This window comes from Erpetoichthys calabaricus, chromosome 9 (assembly GCF_900747795.2).
Source record: "Erpetoichthys calabaricus chromosome 9, fErpCal1.3, whole genome shotgun sequence".
NCBI classification, from domain to species: domain Eukaryota; kingdom Metazoa; phylum Chordata; class Cladistia; order Polypteriformes; family Polypteridae; genus Erpetoichthys; species Erpetoichthys calabaricus.
The window spans coordinates 52,311,630-52,334,714 of record NC_041402.2 but is presented as its reverse complement, the minus strand read 5'-3'; the positions used below and the strand labels follow the sequence as shown (position 1 = coordinate 52,334,714).

The window sequence follows — 23,085 nt, the reverse complement described above, 5'->3', positions numbered from 1 at the left end:
TTTTGGCTGTGGCCTTAACAAAGTATTATTTCTGCTTGAACAAGCAGGCGTCACAGGCTCAGCGTACTTCTGTACCAGAGGTACAATTCCTTATTATCCATATCTAAACACTGCAGCACATACCCATGTAAGTTCTACCACTTTTCCAGTGAATCACTAATCCAGTTTGGAAATAAGGATATCCAGTAAAGGGAAACAGATGTATGGCTGAAACTTCATTGACAAATTCTCGGATTTAATCGGGTTTTCTGTCACTTTTTGAGTGCAACTTTCATTTATTTCTCTGGACCTGAAGTAGTCTGGCCAGAATTTGACAAGCAACCTTCTTTAATTCAATAACCTTATGATGGTTTGACACAAAAACTAAAAACTAAATACAGCTTGTCAAGTACATTTAAGAATGCTTTAACAATATGGTTGATTGTAAGTGTTTAACAAGCACCTGCTCAAATTTGTGTGCCATGCAGTATATGTACACTGAGTATGGATGGGCCTACTTTCTGGGAGACTGCACCCCTGAAATATGCCCAGACATTACAGAGGTGGCATTGTAATTCTGGGCAACAATTGGCAAGTTCTTAGGTCCTTGGATTTCCAGTCACTTATTAACTGCATTTACAAACCTAGCAGGATTGTGGGTGTCAGAACTATAGATAAAACACAAAAAATATTCTTTGATTCTCAAGTTTGTCCATGTACCTGGGTAAACTTTTAACTGCTGGGTTTTGGATGACTTGGCCTCATCTGTGATTAATGTAAAAAATCCAATGTCCTGAACTTTTTCTGCAATTAGCTGTGCATATCACTTCATTCAGAAAATCTTTGTTGGTAGTATCGGAATACACGGACAGCATAATTTAAAATTCTGTGTCATGCTTAGAAAAGCAGCTGCTTACTTCATGTTTGAATATTTCTGTCCCAGTGCCCATGGAATGGCAACCCAAGATGACACATTAGAATCACTATATCATCACTTTGCACAGACATGATTTTTTGTAAAAGTTTCTGTCTGATAGTTTTGCTACAATAGATGCTCTAAAGTTTTCCCATTTACACAGGCAGAGGCAGAGATGAGCCTGTGAGGTAGCATGGTTTGACAAGTCTAGTGCTCAGTTTCTTTCCAGTCATTCAGACTTTCTTAAATGGATCCTTCCCAACCTTGTTTGCAGTCCAGAAAAGGTAGGTGAAACAAAAAACTCCTTCTCAAAAGGGTAGCACATCCAAACATATTGTAAAAAAAAAAAAGTGTCAAAGTGTCAGTATTGTTTTTGACTAGTGCTGCAAGGACTAGTGGATGCACTCTGGGGTCTTTATTCATGGTTGCTACTCCTCTATGTGGGACTTAGTAACTTTACCAGCTTTGGATTGTTCAGAGGCTAGTGTGAGTTCTATAGCACATACGTCTCACATTTAGCTGGCTGTTATGTTGATTTGCAGTTGTGGTCATTGGATGTAGTCATCTCACTCAATAGTGGATATTTATGATGGCCTGAATGTCAGCAGTTTCTTAAAGTCAACCACCAGCTTATCCTAACACTGTTAACGACTTGAGAAAAAGGTCTAAACGCCATGATATGTTGATACAACTATTAGTGAATAAACATGCTAAATTTTTTCATCTAGCCAACATCAAAAGGGGTGGCCTCAACAAACAGATTTTGGTTAATAATTTTTAAATGATAGTAAATGTTCCATGTTACTTCATAGATTGACTATAATTGTAGCAATAAAGTACACCCCCAAAATTTGCGGGGGCTACGTTCCTAGAGCAGCCGCAAACTGTGAAAAACGTGAATTTTGGATGTGGTTAAAAAAATGCATATTTTTATAGTTTAAACCCTAAATATGCCCCCAAAACACTTTAATTTAATTTCAAACTCAGCTTAATACATCGCCTAAAAAAAAGAATGTAAAAGTAAACCTGTATACTGTACTGCTATGTCTCCCGCAGTGCTAGAATGTAAAAAACCGATGTTACCGCTATATGTACTGTAATTCATGCAAGCGCGTTGTCATTGCCAGAAGCCTTAGAAGGTGCAGGATGTTTCGGTGGCATCTTGGGGCTTTAACCCTTAAACTGCCACATACTTGGGGGTTAATGCATCCCCGGACGCCAAATACTTTTTTTGCTGCAGAAATGTCACAATTCACAAAGAAAAAGTGAAATTTTTATAGAACACATTTTTTTTCATGCAAAGAGCATCACAATTACTGCAACACTGATCATTTTACACACTGCTAATGAACTGTAAAAATTATTTTAAAAAACTACTGGAACAACATGTACAAGATGCAACTGACGCCATGGATGAAATTAAGTAAATCACAGAGCCAACTGCTCTTGAACTGGCAGCATGCAAACACACAGAGGTAAACGCTGACGCTGTCTCAATCCCAGAGACAGTCAGGCAGCAGTGTGTCACACTTGGGTCACAGAATTTCACACAAACACAGGAGATTGTAGAGACAGGAACTTTATTCAGACACTTCAAACAAACATGTCTCTTTTAGGAAGTAAAACAAGCTCATTATGTAGTTAGTTCTCGATTAAAGAATAGACAAACATCATAGGGGAGCACAACGGGAGCGGGACCTCCAACAAGAGCAGAGGATATCTGGGGGAGGAGAGAGAAACAAAGCAATCAGTCAAAAAGGACAAGTGCTGTTCAGGCTTTTAAGTATGCGTAGCGTCGCGCGCCAAGCGTATCACGCGACAGAGCAGCTGCAAGTAAGCCCAGCAAGTAAGGGAGCAATGTGAAAGTAGTCAATTGGCATTTTTAAGAGGGTTTTTTTGAGGAGCATCCATGTCTTCTAGGGGTGCGTTCAGCCCCCCTGCTCACAAGGGGCTGGCAGTGGTCATGAGCTGACTGCTCAATGAATGTACAGCACTGACTGATCAGCTCCTGCATGCTCGCAAATGGCACTGGGAAATGACTATAGCTGGTTGTGGCAGTTTAAGGGTTAAGAGGAACAAAATGGAAAACACAAGAACACTCAGCTGGAGATGCATCACAGTCAATCAGCAGCAAAAAGAAACGAATAACGCTGTAGCGGTCTGGTGCCGCTAACATTCATACCGTCGAGAAGACGGCAATTTATTTATTTTAATGGTGGAGATTCCAGGGACGCACCCAGCCTTGACCCGACCCGCAGGCACTCACAGAGACAAAAACAAAGCAATCTGGTAATCAAAAAGCAAATAAAGAATGTAATGAAAACAAATGAAATAAATGAAAACAACGATACCACCCCTGTTCTCCTTACAGCGATTACACATTAAATACAACAAAGCACCAACAAAACACAGTAAATCATGAAAAACGTTCATGAAAAACAGCAATGGATGAAATGTAATGATGAAAATAGACAGTCCAGAGATCCGCACGTTGAATGGGAATGTAAACATAGTCCTAATGCTAGTTCCTGAAATGGTGAAGACGGGTTCAGGAGTGCTTCTTTCTTTGCAGGATGGCCATGAATCCATTTAAAGTCCTCATGTGCACAGGCTGACGGCAGATAATGCAGACACTAAACACGAGACGATCCAGGACAAAACGAATAATTACAGGTAACCCAACAGAAGGCAGGCAGAGAGACAGGAACTTGAAACACAAATTACAAAAACTTTTTTTTTTTTTGCTTTTGGTCACCGGCCCCCTTTTTAAAAGCCGTCTGACATCCTTTGACCCCAGCACCCTCAGCAGAAGACCAATCAGAGCCACTGCAGGGACTGCTGGGAGTTGCAGTTTCAAATTCTATTGGCAACTTCCACCATCCCAAGCCGCATTTCCTCTACAGTTGCTTCCTGTTCTCTGTACAGTACTTTATTGCCACAAAAAAAGGCAAAAAAATTGTGGAGGATGTTTGCGGTTTCTGCTAACAATTATTAGATAGGTTCTAAGGAAAAATCCACGAATGACTGAGGCCGCGAACTCTGAACCGTGACTTTGCGGGGGTCTACTGTATATGCATTTTCTTGCACATGCTTAGTTTGAATTTCTGGCAACAAATATAAGCTTAATGTTTATTGACTCTGAAATTTGTTTCATGTATTAATGTCGACCAAAGATTGGCTTGATTTTTAGCTTTAACTCTTTGCTACTTTACTGGTTATATTTCTTCTCCTATTTCGTTCCGCTCTTCTGCAGTCTGCCTCAAAAAACTCTGAGGCTGCACATTATACCTGTCATTCATCAACACAGTGGATCAAATAAAAACACTGCATAGCACCTGAAACTGCTAAAAACTATTGGAGATATAGTGAAATGGTATTTGTAAATGAAGGCATCACACTCCACCTTGGTTCTAACTGGCAAGCTGTATTTGGAGCTTAGGAACAGTGTGTGTAATAGGTGCCCTTTGTAATAATTATATTTTAAATTTAGGTTTCTAAAACTGCTCAATATGAATTATGAATTCTGATTGTTTACTTTGTAAAGTAGACTTTTATCACACATATAAAGGAAAACCCGATTTGTTTTTTTTTGTACATTTAATCTATACCCCTCTGTACTGCCATACATTACAGTCTTACACCTTGATACTAAAAGAAAGGAATGTTACTCAGGTAAGTAAATCAAAATCTCTGAATCTTGCTCTGTTCATCATTTTAATAACCACATCTCAAATTTAGAAGCATCATAAAATTATCTTAATTGAATGTTGTTTTAATTTTTTATGATAATGTTATGTTAAGCTGCTAAAAATGTAAACGTTAAGGTCATCATATAAATTTCAACAAGCTTACAGTATGCAAGAACATATACAGTCGTTGTTCATTACAATAAAAGGCATCATTCTTTCTTTTATTTGTGTAATTGTGGCATGAGGTCATAAACATCCAGAAGTTCATGTATCTGTACAGTATAGCAAAAAAAGTTTTACTAAGTTTTGGCAGCAATTGTTTTGATTTGCCAGGTGAAGTTCTTTTACTACATGACAAAGTCTTTCTTTATCTTGCTATCTACATTCCAAAATTCATGCAACTGTAAAACATTGGAAACACATTCCAAACAAAAATGGATTACAAAGATGCATTGTGCAATTGTGCATATATATAATACTAATGCACTTTACCTGTTCTGGATATTTTATATACTGGTTTGTCATTTGGAGTCAATGAGTGCTTGTTTCCTTTATGCATATTACTTTTTTTCTGTTATATTTAATATACAATATGGTAAAACAAAGTCATAAACTGTCTAGTACTAAATTGAATACACTTGTCAGGGAAATTCTATAGTCAGAATATTTTTTCTTATACAAGTATTTTTGCCTGGAATATTTAATCTATAAAAGCCTTATTTTAATTATAATGCAATGCGTTCATCTAACACGTAAGAAATATACTTCACACCATTTTACAAATCTTCTGCTTCTAACTAAGGATCACAGTGTAACAGACAATTTCCTAACAGCAGAAACCAGACATAGACATGATGGTAATGGTGGTAATAATGCAGGGGACACACACCGACACTCATACATGTTAGGCCATTATGGAAATTAAACTATGAGGATGTAGGCTGTTTGATGAAAACCAACAGAAAAATGTCCAGTGTAAAAACAGGTAGTAACCTAGTCAGGAATAAAGCCCAAGTTTCTGGAGCTGTGAAGCACTGCATCACCCTTGTTAGATGTTATTTAAAAAGTTTAAATACAGTTAACGTTAAATGGAAAAGGTAAATAAAACAAAAGGAAAAATAAACAATTATAATACTTTCTTTAAAGCAGTTTTCTATGAGCATCAATGATTTTATTTGTTGTCTGTATAAACATGAAAAAAACCTACCACTTCTGATTATGCCACATATATTTACCATCATTGTTGACAGCAATCAGAAAATTTAAATATGCTGAAATTGTCCTGTTCTGAAATCCTACCCTGAACCCCCACAAGCATTATTTACATTGTCAGCTAGCAGAATCGCACTGTAACAGATCGTTACACTGTGACAAGGCTGCATTAAGGATGATATATGACTAGGAGATCTGTGCATCGGGACACAGTAAAAGCTGCAGGAGAACAGATTTGACTAGACTAGTGACTGACTTTGGTGAAATAAAATACTATGGCACATAAAAACTGCCACATTACTGGGAGAATGGTGCAGCTCTTATATGTCTTGTGAAAAACCCAGGAATCATATTACAGAAGAGAATAAGATATTACAACCTTGTGTTTTACCTATGATATTATTTTGACTCATTCAGTCTGGTTTAGGAGTACTGTCAGCCAGAAGCTAAACAGAGCAACAAGTGGTGCACAGCAGGACCAAAGCTTAATTGAGATGCCTTTACATAAAACAACTGGAGATACCCTTGCTGGCGCAGTCCTATGGTGCTAATAAAGATGATAGCATTTTTCTGGATGTGGAAGGAAACTGGATAGCACAGAGATAATCCAAGTGAACACAAAGAAAAGCTGCAGGCAACGCAAATTAGTGCTTGCATTTTTGCTTATTTACTTAGAAACTTAATAATGTTCTTAAATACATACCAACATTGGACATTTCAGGAACCATAGCATGATAAGGGCCATGTAGGAACTCAGGTGGGTTGTCGTTGATGTCTTGCACTTTGACAATGAACTCTGATGGTGGTTCTAATGGCTTGTTGGTCTCACGATCCACAGCTTGTGCCATCAGGGTGTACTGAGCTCGTTCCTCACGGTCTAGGGTCTTTTTTGCATGAATATTTCCTGTCTTGTCATCAATGACAAAAATGGAACCTGCTCCTTCCCCTGAGAGAATATATCTTATTTTTCCATCTCCAGAATCAACATCTGAATGGAGCTTGTGGAAGAAATAACACAGCTAATGTTAGGAAAACAGGTAACAGGTAGTTGACAAAGTCTGAAAGAATATTAGTTTGCTAGCAGGAGTGTTAAGAAAATATCTAAGTAGTCCCCAGTGGCACAATCAGTCAAAAAATAAAAATGTTTCACAATGCATAACTGTGAAATGCTATTTGGTATATAAATTTAGTTTGTTCTCTTGCTTTCTAAAACAGTAAAAGCTTCAGACTTAAATAAAAGTTGGCATACTACTGTTCAGGTGGAAGAACTGTAGGAAGCAACCCGGTGGCATTCAGTAACCTGGCAACAACGAGCATGTAAGAATGGAAAACCATTCAAACTTCCCAGTTCACAGGAATAGCAGCAATGTGCCTCAGTATCTCATCCACTAGGATCTTACATTAATATTCTTTAGCTGGTAAGTTGCATTTCTGCTATAAACTGAAAATCTACTGTACACTATTTAACACAAATCTACTTGTGTAAATGTACAAAATGTATGATATACACACAAGAAAAATACAAAATTAAAATTGTGCCATACACTATTTAGTCTAAATCTACATCTTCATTTGTAAAAGTTTTAAAGTACATTTACAATTTGATAAAAATCGCACATTTTCCTGAAGTAAACATAAAATGACATGCTCAAACAATCATGAAGATTCTAATGAAATACACTGATTTGTCTTACCCTGCCAACCAGCACTGGATCAGGCCCTGTGTATTCTTCAATGACAAAAAATTGGTTCCAGACCCAGCCTCTTTTGGAGCGGTGGAGGACTTGACCTTCTTTGCCTTTCTCATGGTGTCCATGAAGTGAAGGCCATCGACGATGACCGTGCTTCAGAGTAGAAGAGGCATGGCTGCAGAGCACCATACTCAGGCACAACAAAAAGATCTGCAAAGTCAAAACTTCCGACATCTTTCTGTTTGCTCTTTGTGAGTGTACCAAGTAAACACAGCTCTGCAGTCACGCTGATAGGAGCCTTCACTGTCCCTGTCACATGAAAGTCAGTATCCACCTTATTCTTGCATTTGATAGGTAACTGTATCACTCATTGCTGCTTTCACTCTTGTGGTTTATTTCAGCACTTTGCTCAGTTATAGTTCTGAAATGAAAAAAAATGACATGCACTTAGGCAGTATGCATTAAATATGCCATATAAAGCATACATTGAAACATTGATAATGTTTATGAAATGTTACTCTTACTTAAACATGCTGTAAGAAATTGTTTTTGTTAGAAAAAAGTAGTATTTCAAGAACGGTGTGCAAGTTTTGGTTTGATTTTCAAACACTGGAAAATAGAATACAACTTTTCTGGACAGGATTGTTCATATTGCTGAATATGGGGTGTCAGAGATTCTCCAGCAGTAAGTTCAAAGCAGTAAAAATGTAAAGAAAAAATTAATTATACACACCCACACTCACTCACAATTTAGAGACGCCAAATTAGAGACGTCAAATTAGAGGTGTCAAATGTGCACAGCCTTTGAGAAGGAAAGGAGTGTATCTGAAGAATAGCAGGGAACAATGTGCAAACTCCACACACAGCGGCAATGGCAGAGCTAAAAGGATAGGGCAGAATTGTTAACCACCTAATATTTATGCAAATAAAACCGTAAGCTGTTTGGATGTCTTTTGGTTTATCTGTTTGTTCACCCATCACATAAAAAGAGAAGAAATGATTTTTATCAACTTTTGCATGTGTGTTGCTATTAGTCCAACTTAAAATATAGACCATATGAGGGAGAGGGATGTGAGGAGAATAACCAAAAAGCCAGTACAGACGTGGAGACTACAGTTCCCATCAGGCACCAGGAGCATGCTGGGGATAATGGGAGGATGCCTTCAGCACACAGAAAGATTGCATTGACCAAAGCACAGTCTTAAACACCACAGGTACCTATCACATTGTCTTCTCAAATAATTAAGATAAGAATTTCATTATAGCATTTGTATAATAGTCTGTCCTTTTGTTTAAAAGTGGGTTGTGTTTAGCCATGCTGAAATTTCCAAATTTATTTATTAATGCACATGCAAGACCATATCCTTTGGCTAATAATTTATAAATGCAGAAATGCACATCTGTCATTTTTCTGAATCTGTTTGATTCAGTTGAGGACTGCAGTGAGCTGGGGGTTTTCCTAGGACCACTGAATACAAAAGAGGGATTAACCCAGAACAGTGTCACATGCAAATGCAAATACACATATACAATAATCAAATAAATAGTAGTTTGGTTGCGATTTCACATTGCAAATCCTACCTATATGAAACACAACTTACATTAAAAATTCTATTGCAGCAAACAAAAGCATCATTGCAAGAAAAAAGTAAATTGATCGTAAAATATGTTCTGGGTGGCAGAAGATTACAGCACAGAAGCTGCGATTTTGGGACAAGTGAGGACCAATTGATTGAGTGAACCTTTATAAAAAGAGAGGACCAGAGTTCATACTTAAGAGTGCTTACTTGGTAACTGGAAATTCTACTTAAATAAGTTGTTTCAGCTCAACAAAGCTCTAATCATCTTAACCGTTATGTATTTTGGTAAGTGGTTTGCAAATGCAATAGGTAACATTTTTGTTCACCTATTCTCAGCAAGTGAATACATTCCTTTTTTGAAATCTTTTAAAACTCATTCATTTGTCCAATTCAATAATAACTTTAGAGTTGGGATGAAGACAATGTTCAGTAATGTTATTTTTCCTTGTGCTTTCCACATTCCACAAAACAGCCTGTTCCACTTTGATACCCCTTGGAGAATTGCTGCTAATTGTTATATGGGGGGTTTGCTCCCCCCTTGCAAGCGGCGACCCATTACAAGTCTTTCCACAAACCGTTTGTGACCTTTTCTCATTGTTATTCCCAACTCACCCTTTCTCATTGTTATTCCCAACTCAGTGTGACCCAATTTTAGACATGATGTGACCCAAAATGAGCCATTGGGTCACAATCCATAGTTTTAGAAACGCTGGTATATATAATTAATTGCTGAATTAGTGTTGCTTATACGCGTTTCTCACGTACAGTAGTTACACACAGAAAAATGCTAAGAGAATCAGTTCTAACAGGAGGAAAGAAAATACTTCATATTTCATAATTTTGAATTCAGATTTTATAAATGCATATACACTATAGTGCTACTATGTGACATAAGTGCGTCCAAAGGTCCCTTTTAACAGTCCTCAGATTATTACATTTGCCTGGAAAAATTCTTCAGCTTTTAGTAAGTCTTATTTATGCACATGAATACTGTTTGTTTCTGAAAAGTATGTCTGTATGCCAAACATAATTACATTAAAAGGGCTCAGGCTTACTGATCACAGTGACCCATTTTTCTACTATGTTTACAAGTTACAAGTTGATCAAATTAGAGAGGCATAAGTAACAATTTGTTTTATGTTTCCACTATTCACTGGTTCAAGACCTACAGTAAAGCTTCCCTATGAAAGAAGAGGAGCAAGAACTGATGGGATAGCAAACCCATTAATGGAAGACCACAAGACAGAAGCAAGCAGAAAAGTAGACTGCTTTTGCTTCAAATGGGTTTCACTTAAAAGAAACTTGTACAGCTCTGCTGTACTTAGAAAAAATGGATAATGCATTCTGTTCAGAGTGCATTAGTAGGCTGTAAGGTTATTGCCATGTTTTTAGACTGTGGTGTGTAGTTGTTTTACATGTAACATGTAAATAAAAAAGATTTACTTAACAGTTACAGTCTATGTGAAGCTTGTTATAAGCTTAATTACTTTTGGAGATGGTTATGTCGCCAAAAAGTCTTATCCAAAACATTCTGGTAGAAATACATTATTAGGCATGACAACAGATATACAGTAAATAAATCTACTATACTGAATATGTGAGACGCATTAGAGGGTTTTATAAAATAGAAATCTTGTCTGCATGTCTATGTGAGAAACTATTCTAAGGATGTAAAAATATATAGGAAAGTACTGTATGATAATACTAAAATGCCTTCCTTTTTAAAGAGTTTATTTTTACTTTGAAACAGATTCAACATTAACTGATTAACAGCTAACATAGATAGATAGATAGATAGATAGATAGATAGATAGATAGATAGATAGATAGATAGATAGATAGATAGATAGATAGATAGATAGATAGATAGATAGATAGATAGATAGATAGATAGATAGATAGATAGATAGATAGATAGATAGATAGAATACTTTATTAATCCCAAGGGGAAATTCACATACTCCAGCAGCAGCATACTGATACAAAAAACAATATTAAAGATTGATAATAATGCAGGTAAAAACAGACAGTAACTTTGTATAATGTTAACGTTTACCCCCCCGGGTGGAATTGAAGAGTCGCATAGTTTGGGGGAGGAACGATCTTCTCAGTCTGTCAGTGGAGCAGGACAGTGACAGCAGTCTGTCACTGAAGCTGCTCCTCTGTCTGGAGATGACACTGTTTAGTGGACGCAGTGGATTCTCCATAATTGATAGGAGCCTGCTTAGCGCCCGTCGCTCTGCCAAAGATGTCAAACTGTCCAGCTCCATGCCAACAATAGAGCCTGCCTTCCTCACCAGTTTGTCCAGGCGTGAGGCGTCTTTCTTTTTAATGTAGAAACATGTAGCACTCTGGGTAGGTTTATTGCTTCAAATCATTATGCAGGCTTGGATGCCTCATGGAAGGAGTTTGTATTTCTATTAATATTAATGTGGCTTTCTCCAGGAATTCAGATTATCCCATAGTAGAAGTACAAAGGTTGTTGGACAAATCTAAATTGGCTAATATGAGTGACTCTGTACCTATATATTCTCTGAAGAATTATCATCAGATAAAAGCTCTAAGTTAAAAATAATTTGAAACTAGAAAAAAGGAGGTTTAGAAAATGGATTGCTGGTAGGTAGTTGAAGTAGAGTGGGATAAAGATGGAAAATTCTGTGATGGTTGATGTGCATTGAAAAAAAATAGAAATGGTACTTAGGAACATTATAATGTACATATTAATATGAATTGTTTTCTTTGAAATTTAAGTTTATCACTTTGATGCATTCTGTTTTTGACAAACAAGAATGAACACTACTCAAGTTATTAAAGTTTAATGAACATTTCATTGTAGAATTCAACATGATCAATTCCTATTTATCTTTTAGATTTTTAAAACTTTAGTTAATTTATAATGAAACTCATTCTGTAATCACCACTTAAGCCTAATTAATGTTCTTATGCAAACATAAAGTAAATGTGGAGTCTGAGCAAAGAGTCAGAGCTACCTGACCTTGATGTGATGGAATTATCACTAATTGCAGTAACAGATTTTTACACTACCTCCCAAGAGGCTTGATGTATGTTTTAATCTTATCATCAATAATAACTTGTTCCCAAAGCCTAAGCCAGGCGTACCAACATAAAATACATTAAAGACAAACTAAAAGATTAATTTTGCAGAATTCCTCAGCTCAGTTTGTTTATGAGCTCTAATGTACAAGTTAGTTTTGAAATGGGAACAATATATCAAGATATCCAGATAGATAATGCTAAGCATGAGTTAAATGCAATTATTAATTTACACCTTTTTCCACACAATACAGAGTTATTATATACTTCAAGTATATAGTAGACTTTGTGAGCAATATACAAAGTTATTAATGATTGTAAGGCATGAATAAGGTGCTGCATACCTCGCTATTGACTGTGTGACACTAAGCATGTTGTTTAAACTGCCTGTGGTGTTGACTGTATGAGATAAGGGATATAATAAAATAGAGCCATCAAAATGTACCTCACCTGTAGACAGCTTAAAACATTGTGTTTCCAAGTCTTTATATTTTTAGCCATGGAATTTCCAGCTTTCACATGTTGATTTCTTATGGCATGTCTGCCAGGGCTGGTTCTTGCCTTGTCCTCAGTACTGCATGGGTAAACCGCACTTCCCTATGACTCGGTAAATGGGCAACAAAATGGACAACTGGACGGATACTCCCTCGATGAACATGATTGAGGAGACTTGATATATGTATTTGTTCTTTTTCAGATGCTTGTGGATTAGGCCCTTTACTAATTCTGCTGTGTATGTTATGGGAATAGAACATTGATATTAATATTGTTGCCGTATAAAATAAAGATTTAAAATGAGCAGCCAAATTTGATACTGGTGCTGGCAAAAACATACCAAACTGATAGCATCTGACTAATTTTGGAGGGCAGTATCAGTTGACCACATAAAACTGAATCTAGTAATTAATTGCCACAACCAGAAGTTTGCAAGATTGCCCATTGTCTGGGTGGGTATTCCCAACTACTCCAATTTCCGTTATCATCAGAAAACATGTGATAGTCTTATTAAATGGTGACTTCTGTTTGGAAATGTATGAATGAGTGTGGCTTTGCACATGAATAATTTATGTGATGGAATGGTGTACTGACCAAGTGTCATCAGTGCACATATGGCCAGTGCTGAAATGATAGGTTCTGGTTCCCTTTGAGAGTATATTGGATTAAACCATTTAAGAAAAAGAAAGAATAAACTGATTAAAAGAATGCTGGGGGCAGTCTCCTGCTGAGTATTCTCTAAATATATGAAACTGAGTAGCTACAAATATACAAGTAACACAGTATGGCTGGTATAGTGTGGGTAATCGTTCACTGTTACATGCACATTTGATTGTAGAATTGTTTCTCTTTTTTAATGTTCACATACTGTGTTTGATATAGTGAAAAAAGCAGAATAGCTTTTCTGTAGGCATGTGAGGAAGTCATTAGTTTTGCTCTTGTTGTTTGTCTTGTGGAGAGTTGGTGACCATTCGCTTTTATTTTTATCTTCACCAGCCTACTCACCTGCTGTAATGCTGCATTTGCACTAAGTGATCTGCAAGTTTAAAAACAAACTTACTACCATACAGTTATTTAAGTCACTTGTTACAACTATATTCTTCTAAGTAATCAGAGTCTGCATCTCTTAAGAATTACAATGACAAAATAATCACAAAAATTAAGGACTGATTTTCTTGAATGTTAAAAGCATACACCCATCCATCTTCCCTTTTTCTAAACTGCCCATTCCAATACACAGTCATGGGAAGCCACAGGCTATCTTTAGCAGCACTGGGTTCACACCACAAAGAGACATTCATCTTTTAATATATATAGTAGATATGTGGATAAAGGGTTTCCATCATCCATTTGCTGAAAAGTAGATGAAATTCACTAAACATTAGTTTCACAGTTTATTAATTAGTGCATAGATCCATTCAACCATTTTCTATGTAGCTTATCTGTTAAGGATCATAAGGTGCAGCATTCTGTCAGCATCCCAGCTATGATTAGTACCCTGCCCATGCTTTAGGCTTTGGGTATAAGGCATGAACCCCAGTCTGTTGGGTGCACATAAGTCCCGTTGAACCAAAAGCATAATCATACTTATACCACAAGTCACTCACATGCTGGCAATTTAGAGTTGGCTGGAGTTTCTAGAATAACCTTAAACACTGGAGCTATAAAGCAGCAAGCTAGCCACAGCTCTTAACGACAGGATGTGAATTTATATTTATCATGTAGTCTAATGGATATAAAGCCTAAAAGTGTACTATACCTCTCCCTAACTGTATATGTCGAGCTATCAAGGTGTTCTCTTATCAAGAACTACTGAGAATCTAAAAATACTATTACTGTTACATTCCTCACAGCAGAGAAGGAAGGTATAAATTCTTTTTATTATATACAAAACCATTTGCAGGATTCAAGAGGAAAAGTGGCAGGGTCTGTGTTTATTATTGTGAAGTACTTATGCTTAAAAGGTTTAGTGACAGTGAAATACTTTACTTCTGTTTAATATCTGGAGACAGAGCTAAATTAAGTTTAAGTTTCATACTGAGTTTTATAACATAAGCAAGAAAAAACAAAAATACTGTATGTAACCAGCCTTCATTTTGATGACAAAGCATTTCCAAGTCCATGCACTAAAAAAAAAGCGTATCATGGTTATGAACTAAAGAAAATAAAATGAAAATTCTTCTCCTTACATTGAATATTGCTACTAGTTACATTTAGGTGGTAGTAATATTTTACCAATGAATGCTAACTGAGGTATATGCCTGAGACATCACAAGTGTTTTTTCAGTGGATATGAGAATTAAAATTTGTAAGGTTCTCTGACCTCTGAAAAATCAGACATGGAATATTTAATTCTTATTGTGCTCTTCCATTGAACCTATGTTATTACTCCATTTAAAGTTATCAGGAGGGGTAATATGACAGATATGTTTAAAATTATGTAAGTAGGGGATATAGAGGCTGGCTTGTCTGGGGTCATACAAAAGCTGGGCTGTCAGAAAGTAGCACATCATTGAAAAGTCTGAGGTATTTAAGGCAGTCACTGATCCTAAGCTATATGAAGAATGTGGTTCCATGCATATAATCATATTGATGAAAAACCAAAATCCTTCCATCCATTTTCATAACCTGCTAATCCAGGGCAGTGTTGCAAGGCAGTTGGAGCCTAATAATTCGGTGAATCTATTATAACGTTGGCTCCAACCACATATTTTGCAAAAAGAAATGTGACTTTGCTCTTTGTAAAATTATTACACACCGAGACCCTGTCTACGCAGTCTAGGCAACTGCTTAAGGTCATGATACGTATGAACAAATCCCGCAGCCATTCACTGACAATGAATAATTCATGAGACTCCTCCTTTGGACAAAAAATTGAAATCCCAGCCCACACAAACAGAGCAAGAAGTAAATAGAGCTGTTTTACGGGGCCTATGAAGGACCGTCAAGAGCATTCAGTACAATGTAGATGCTTTATTTGGTATTTTAGTTATTTCATTTACAAGTTGCTCAATAAAATTTTCTGTTCAAGAAATGTTTGAATTTACAGGACCTATTTAATTGAACTATATGTATATATCATAATTTATGAATACACACTTACAATACATCTTAATTATCCATTATATCTCTCATTGAAATATCTATTAGTATGATTATTGTTATAATTATTATTACAATCATTGTCATCATCATCAGCATCCAAAAGTGTGCAAGTTAAATTGCTTAGTGTCTTAATGTTGAATATGAGCATTCAAGTTATTGTGCCATACTTATGATGGGTTGGTATCCTGTCAAAGGTGGCTCCTGCCATGTGCTAGATGCTGCTGTAATAGATTTTGTATCCCCACAACACTGTATAGGAATCTTCCAGTTTTTAAAATGAATTAATGAATAATTATGCATTCCTTTTAGGGTTACTAATATTAAAATCTATAAAAATAATGTAATAACTGTAGCTCCTAATTGTAATATACAGTAAGCATTTTATCTTTACAAGTAATGTCTGTTAGTTCATATAAGGCTTATCAACTTTTATTTTCCAATTTAATGTCTTGACAAGCTTAAGCTAGCATGCACATGAAAGGTTACTCTGTAAGTGTAAAACAAAACTGCTGTGAACTTAGAACGAGTTAGAAGAATACCCAGTTTCAAAGGTTTGCTTCAGTGCTTGTTACTAAATGAGCATCAAAGCAAGCATCTGCTTGTCACAATGATTAAGTCATGTCTTGACTTAAGCTTGTGCTTTAACAGAATGAAATGCTAATGTTTGAGTCACCGAGGTCACAGTTCATGATGCAAACAATACTGGAAATGGATGGAAGGATAAGATGGGGATTTGTTTCTGTCATGTTTGACTGAAAAGAATTATTTAGGAAGTTTGACTGTTGAGCCCTAAATCAGTACAAGAATTAGAAAAAAACAGAAAGATGACAGCATCAAATACATCCCTGAATTGCAGATATGCTGTATAAATAAAGGTTACATAAATATTATATATACAAATTTGATACAAAAAGGTGTCAAAATACATTATAAATCTGTTAAAAATCATTGTAATTTAAAGTTTCAAAATATACTACTTCTTTATCTACAAAGTCTTTATTAAGAGCAAGAACACTGAACATTCAGCATACTCATTAGTTATTAAATTAAATACCTAAGAGGCTCATTTTAATTGTTTAGTATTGATGCACTATAAGCTTAAAACAGCAATGTAAAATATGATCATTTTATTGTACAATTTTAAAAGATAAGCATTTTTCAGAGAAGATGAAAGCACCTTGTCCCAAAGCGTATGCAGATAATCGTTTTGGATCATGTAGTTTCATTTTTTGAAGTTTAGCATCTTACATGGCGCAAAAAATGTTTCACGGAAACCCCTATAAAGTTGAAAAATTTCTCATGTGCATCAGGCAAGTGTGTATTGTACAGGTGTGAGATTTACTGACTCGTGTCTTGATTTTTCTTCTCACCATTGTGCTGCACCTTGTTATTGGAATTGACTCATGAAAATAAATTGAGTCATTGTTGACAAATGGAACAATTCTGCTAGAAAGACTGAACTGATAAAACACTCCTGGATAATGTAAACTTGATTGCATAAAATATCCTAACTAACGAAACTTAAAATTTGAATGGTTTTATTTCTAAAGAATGTTTTATATCTATTCCTAATTACAACTACAGTAATCCCTCGCTATATCGCGGTTTGCCTTTCGCGGCTTCACTCTATCGCGGATTTTATATGTAAGCATATTTAAATATATATCGTGGATTTTTTGCTGGTTCGCGGATTTCTGCGGACAATGGGTCTTTTAATTTCTGGTACATGCTTCCTCAGTTGGTTTGCCCAGTTGATTTCATACAAGGGACGCTATTGGCAGATGGCTGAGAAGCTACCCAACTTACTTTTCTCTCTCTCTCTCTTGCGCTGACATTCTCTGATCCTGATGTAGGGGGATTGAGCAGGGGGGCTGTTCGCACACCTAGACAATACGGACGCTTGTCTAAAAATGCTGAAAGATTATCTTCATGTTTCACCTTTCTGTGCAGCTGCTTCGTGAAGCGACATGCTGCACGGTGCTTCGCATACTTAAAAGCTCGAAGGGCACGTATTGATTTTTGATTGTTTTTTTTTCTCTGTCTCTCTCTCTCTCTCTCTCGCTCTCTCTTTCTCTGCTCCTGACGGAGGGGGTGTGAGCTGCCGCCTTCAACAGCTTTGTGCCTTGCTGGTGCTTCGCATACTTAAAAGCCAAACAGCCCTATTGATTTGTTTGCTTTTCTCTCTCTTTCTGACATTCTGTGCTCCTGATGCGCACTCCTTTGAAGAGGAAGATATGTTTGCATTCTTTTAATTGTGAGACGGAACTGTCATCTCTGCCTTGTCATGGAGCACAGTTTAAACTTTTGAAAAAGAGACAAATGTTTGTTTGCAGTGTTTGAGTAAAGCTCCTGTCTCTCTACAACCTCCTGTGTTTCTGTGCAAATCTGTGACCCAAGCATGACAATATAAAAATAACCATATAAACATATGGTTTCTACTTCGCGGATTTTCACCTTTCGAGGGGGGGTCTGGAACGCAACCCCCGCAATGGAGGAGGGATTACTGTACTTTTACTTCTCAGGATTGTATTGCTTTAGTCATCATTCCCACAACTTATGTAAAATAATGCTGCTTAAGTATTACAAAAACACAGAAAACACAGCTTTATTTTCATTTTGTACATTCTAGCTTTATTTTAATTTTGCACAAAATGTGAAGATTATATTATGTCAAACTAATGGTATTAAACCTCTGTAAAAAAACATGTTGGGTAAATAATTTTTTATGGTCCAATTGAAAGCAGACAGTATCCTTTATTTATTCAGTCAAATCCAGAAAATTCCCATATCACACAAGGCAATTTTAATGGAAAAAAATCTATCTATCTATCTATCTATCTATCTATCTATCTATCTATCTATCTATCTATCTATCTATCTATCTATCTATCTATCTATCTATCTGTCTGTCTGTCTGTCTGTCTGTCTGTCTGTCTAGCTATAAGTTGTTTGTATGTCATGAACCCCTTGTCCTTGAAACTTGATGTTGGTTTAAATCATCAGCTTATGATACGCGCAACACAACCCATAAATTTGACATGTGGGCTACAGATTCAAATTCTTCTCATGGCAACTACAGACACAAACATGCTCCTTGGCTGATAGGAAAAGTATGGCTGCACATGCTCAGGTTTTTCTCATGGCAGGCAGTGGCATGTCTGCATGCGTTACTGCAAGCAGCAATAATGTGCAGAAACAGCACAGCTGAAGTTTGCCATGGTTGACAGGAAAAGCACAGCGGTGAATGCCAGTGATAGGAACTGCACAGCTTGGTCTTGTGATTCTTCTCATGGCAGTCAGCAATGTAGCCATGTATCTCACAGCAAGCTGTGACATGGACACGCACTATTGCTGTGAGGAAAAGTTCAGCAATGCACACCATGGTGACAGTGAGGCACATTGTACAGGCCAGCTGAAAGTTACACTCTGAGCAAAACAGGAAAGGTCCTAGGAGCACACAATGTGTCTGTCAGGAAAAGAGCTGTGGCAATATCAGATGGCAGTGAAAGACATTGCAACATGCTTGGCAGAATAACCTGGGCTGCATTGCTTTGTGAGATGTGCATGCACCTCCTTTCTTTGAGGAACATAGGTCTTAGTATCTAGTATAAGATTATTTTACTAACATATTTTTGATGGACATGGCATGACCAGAAATGAAAGGGCAGGATTTAAGCTCAGGTTGAGCAAATGCCCTCAATACAGAACAGATATAACTAGTCAGTAAAAAATATTTGTCCCTTGTTGGATAGGCTAGAAGGAGGGAAGCTGACAGAGAATGTGCCCTTGAATGTACTGTTGTATGACTGAGATCATGTCAGGGTGTTTCCTAGTAACTGGCCATAAACACAGAGCTATTAGGCATGCTAGACCTTTTATAGAAAAGATTATGATTATAGTGGACCCTAGACATTTAGGAATATTTGTGCAAGATAAGGTCTAGGGCTTGAAGTGTCTACCAAGACAAACAAATTGTTAAAGGGAGTCTAAAGAGTAGTACTTGACCCCTGAGTAGTATTACTAGGTTCTTTCTGCAAATAAGATATTCCAGTCAGGAAGGAAAAAGAACCAAATAAATGTAAATGTTTAGGTGTGTGCATTATATTACATAGACAAACAGGCAAACTGTTCCCTGTTTCTGTTAACTTCAAGTATACGCTTGTGGGATAGATTTTTAATTTTTCCTATTGTTGTTCCTATGAGAACTTTCTTTTCATTATAATGCGGCTGATTAAATATTTTTTCGAGTTTCTTATCTGTGTTCTGGAATACTTGTGATTCTAATGGAGAAGTGCCATGACAGAAAATGTCATAAAGAATAAAAAGATGTATCAAAAAACATAACTGTGCAAACATGCACTGCTGACATTGTATATGAATTTTTAATTTAAAAATATGTAATGCACAAGGTGTTTTCAAGACAGATTAAATTTTATACCAAATCACATTTTGCATTCATTCATTTTCTGAACATGTTTTTTCCATTACAGAGCTGTACTGAGCTGGAGTCTATCACAATATCATCTAGGGCAAAGCAAAGACCATTCAAACACACATCCATACCAGCACACCCTGGGACCATCTCAACATTTAGATCTTTGCGGTGGTATGCTGTATGTAAAACTGTATATGTACAGAGTGAGAGAATGCAATCTCGACACACACATTTGCCACTTAAAAACACAGTAGCATATAGACAACTGTCTGAATTCCAAGAATTCACTTTTTCATATCAATGAATTATTCACTTAATGCATGCACTTCCAAAATTTTTAAGCCAAGCCCATCCCAAAATGTTCTACCATCTGGTTAGCACCTCCCACTAATATTAACCTTAATGCAGTGAAGTGGAGCATAACCATGGATATTGGTTACTGGTTAAAGTAGTCACATACCATGATATTGGATAATAGCTGATCTACTATTCAAAGCAAATACTTAACTACAACAGAATATTGACCCATGTGATAAAAAGATGTGTGGTACCAGTAGACCAGGGGTTCTCATAAAAAATAGAAAGCCTAAATGTCTGTACTTTTAATTCACAAAAATTATACAGCTAGATAAGAATTCAGATTAAAAGATGTAGCAGAATAACTCTCAACCTGCATACGACTTCAAGTAAAAAAAAATAAGGAAAATAATAGTCAATGTGAAAGTTGAGCCCTCTTCATGGCTGCAAAGTTCTGCTTATATGTTTAGCCTGCTCCTTTATTTATCTTTTAAAGAAATGATGAAAGTTACTTTATATTGTTGATCACTATTATTAAGCACTAAAACAACATGTTAGTTTTATTTTATAATTAATAGTTGTTAACCTATTTCTTTGTTCCTTACTCTATGTTGTTCTATATTTGCCTGGGAATATTTTAAAGTGTTGTAAAAATGGTACACAAAATAATTTTACCAATCTAAAAATACTCTGACCTGGGACAGAGAGAGAGAAGAGAGCTGGTGCTATGAGCGACTAATACAGCATTAATCTATAAAGACAATTTCTTTCACAAAAATCCATTGGTCTTGCTGCGATTCTGGTATAGATTAGAACAAACAGGGAAGGGGGCAAGAGAGAGCTGTTATCTCAGGTCTCATGTTAGCAATGGGACTTCAAATTGATGCAAGCATGTTGGAGTCTTGAGGCAGTATTGTTAAGACAGTGCAGTGGAACTGAAATGCAGCCTATTGTGGAACCAATGGCCCTGTTAAACACAGTTTTTCCCAAGCTGCTTGTTTATGTGTTGTGTTTCCCCATGTAACACATGAAACTTGCTCACATACCGCACAGATTGAGAGCCACAGCTGTACTCTAATACAGGACTAGTCTTATGCAACAGGTGAACATTTTGAGTTATATTTATTTAAAATCTTCATAAGGCAATTTAAAGAAAATGTTTAAAACTTGACTTTTGTTTTTTAAGAACATTAGCATTACCAGGACTACTGCAGCCCCCCTAAGCACAGCTTCTCAAACATCAGTTTAAAAACCACTGATTTAATGGAGGACATTCCAAAAGACAGTCAGGTTGAAAGTCAAAAAGGAGGAGAGCCTGGAAATTGTGTTGAGTATATTTGATCCCTGTTGTTCAAAGGGTTTTGGCACATTTATTACCAGAGCCCTATGTCTCAGTACATCAATACAATAAGAAAACCCCAACATATGACATACTGCTCAACACATATTGATGTCTAGTTATGCAAGATATACAGCTTTTCGGGGTTCCCTCCTATTTTTGGCTTTCTAGTAACAAAGGGCCATTTTTGGACCATACTTTGTGAAGGAAATCACACCTTTATAATAAACAGTAACCAATATGTGTCTTTGACACAAATAATCACAAGGACTTGAAGTCCTGCAAGACACATCGAGCAACACCAGGATTTCACCAGATAACGTGATAAGAGAGGTCAAAGTTACTCCTTTTCACAAAAAATTGAAAAATGGGGATCGGTAGTATAGGCACGTGGACTGTTGTTTCATGGTATTTCGAAATTGCTGATTGCAAATATAATATTTTTAATATTTCATTCTTTACCGGTGGTTATGGCCGTTTCAGGAACACTACCTGTAGGTTAGAAATGACAAATTTAAAACATAAACATGTGGGGTATAATTTTAGACTATTTCACTGTCATTAATTACAAATATGATGTTATTTTTGATTCTTTATTAGGGATCTTAACTTATATGGACCTCAATCAGAGGGTGAAAAATGACAAGTTTCTGTTACAATTTAAACTTTTAACATCTAAATTGAAGCACACTTTTAATATTTCAAATATCTGATGCAACTATTGTTTATTATGTACTTCTTCCTTATGAAGTATTTTATTACATTTGTTATGCACACCTCAAATTAAGGCAGCTTATGCTACTTCAGACTTTTTAAATGTTGCAGCTTTCCTTGAAATCAATCCTTGATAATAAAAACTAGAAATTTTGAAACCATGTAAGAGAAGTTTATCAAGCACTTAGGCATATTTGTCCCATCAAAAAAAATACAGTTGATGGAGGTGATTTGACTTTTACACAACTGATTTACCTTTTTATTCCATAAAAAATGATTACATCAAGAAAAATATGGATCTGTTCAAGCCTATAAAGGATAACCTTCTCCTTTCTTATCTGACAGTTCTAATGGCCTGTAAGTTCACTTGATTAAAAGAATTCAGAGAACATGGAGTTAAAGTAATTTCTGGTTAATTTGCACTGTATTAATAGTTCAACAACCAATAACGTAATAACGTATGCAAGCAAAAAAGGCTTGTGGATTCTCATTATTAGTATTTTCTTTACCAGTGGCTTTTAATAGAAATTGTATTGATCGGGAATATAGGAAGGAATCCAAACCTTAATTGGTATTCAA

The 23,085-nt window shown here is 36.2% G+C and overlaps 1 protein-coding gene across 1 annotated transcript in view; it reads right to left on the bottom strand.

Moving 5' to 3' along the window:
* cdh11 (cadherin 11, type 2, OB-cadherin (osteoblast)) overlaps positions 1–23,085 on the bottom strand; it is a 133,281-nt gene that overhangs the window by 37,591 nt on the left and 72,605 nt on the right. The window contains exons 2-3 of the mRNA XM_028809637.2: positions 7,491–7,908; positions 6,500–6,794 (exon numbers count right to left, since the gene is read on the bottom strand). Coding sequence (XP_028665470.1) covers positions 6,500–6,794; positions 7,491–7,721 — 526 coding nt within the window. The 5' untranslated portion in view covers positions 7,722–7,908. The remainder of the gene's footprint in view (positions 1–6,499; positions 6,795–7,490; positions 7,909–23,085) is intronic.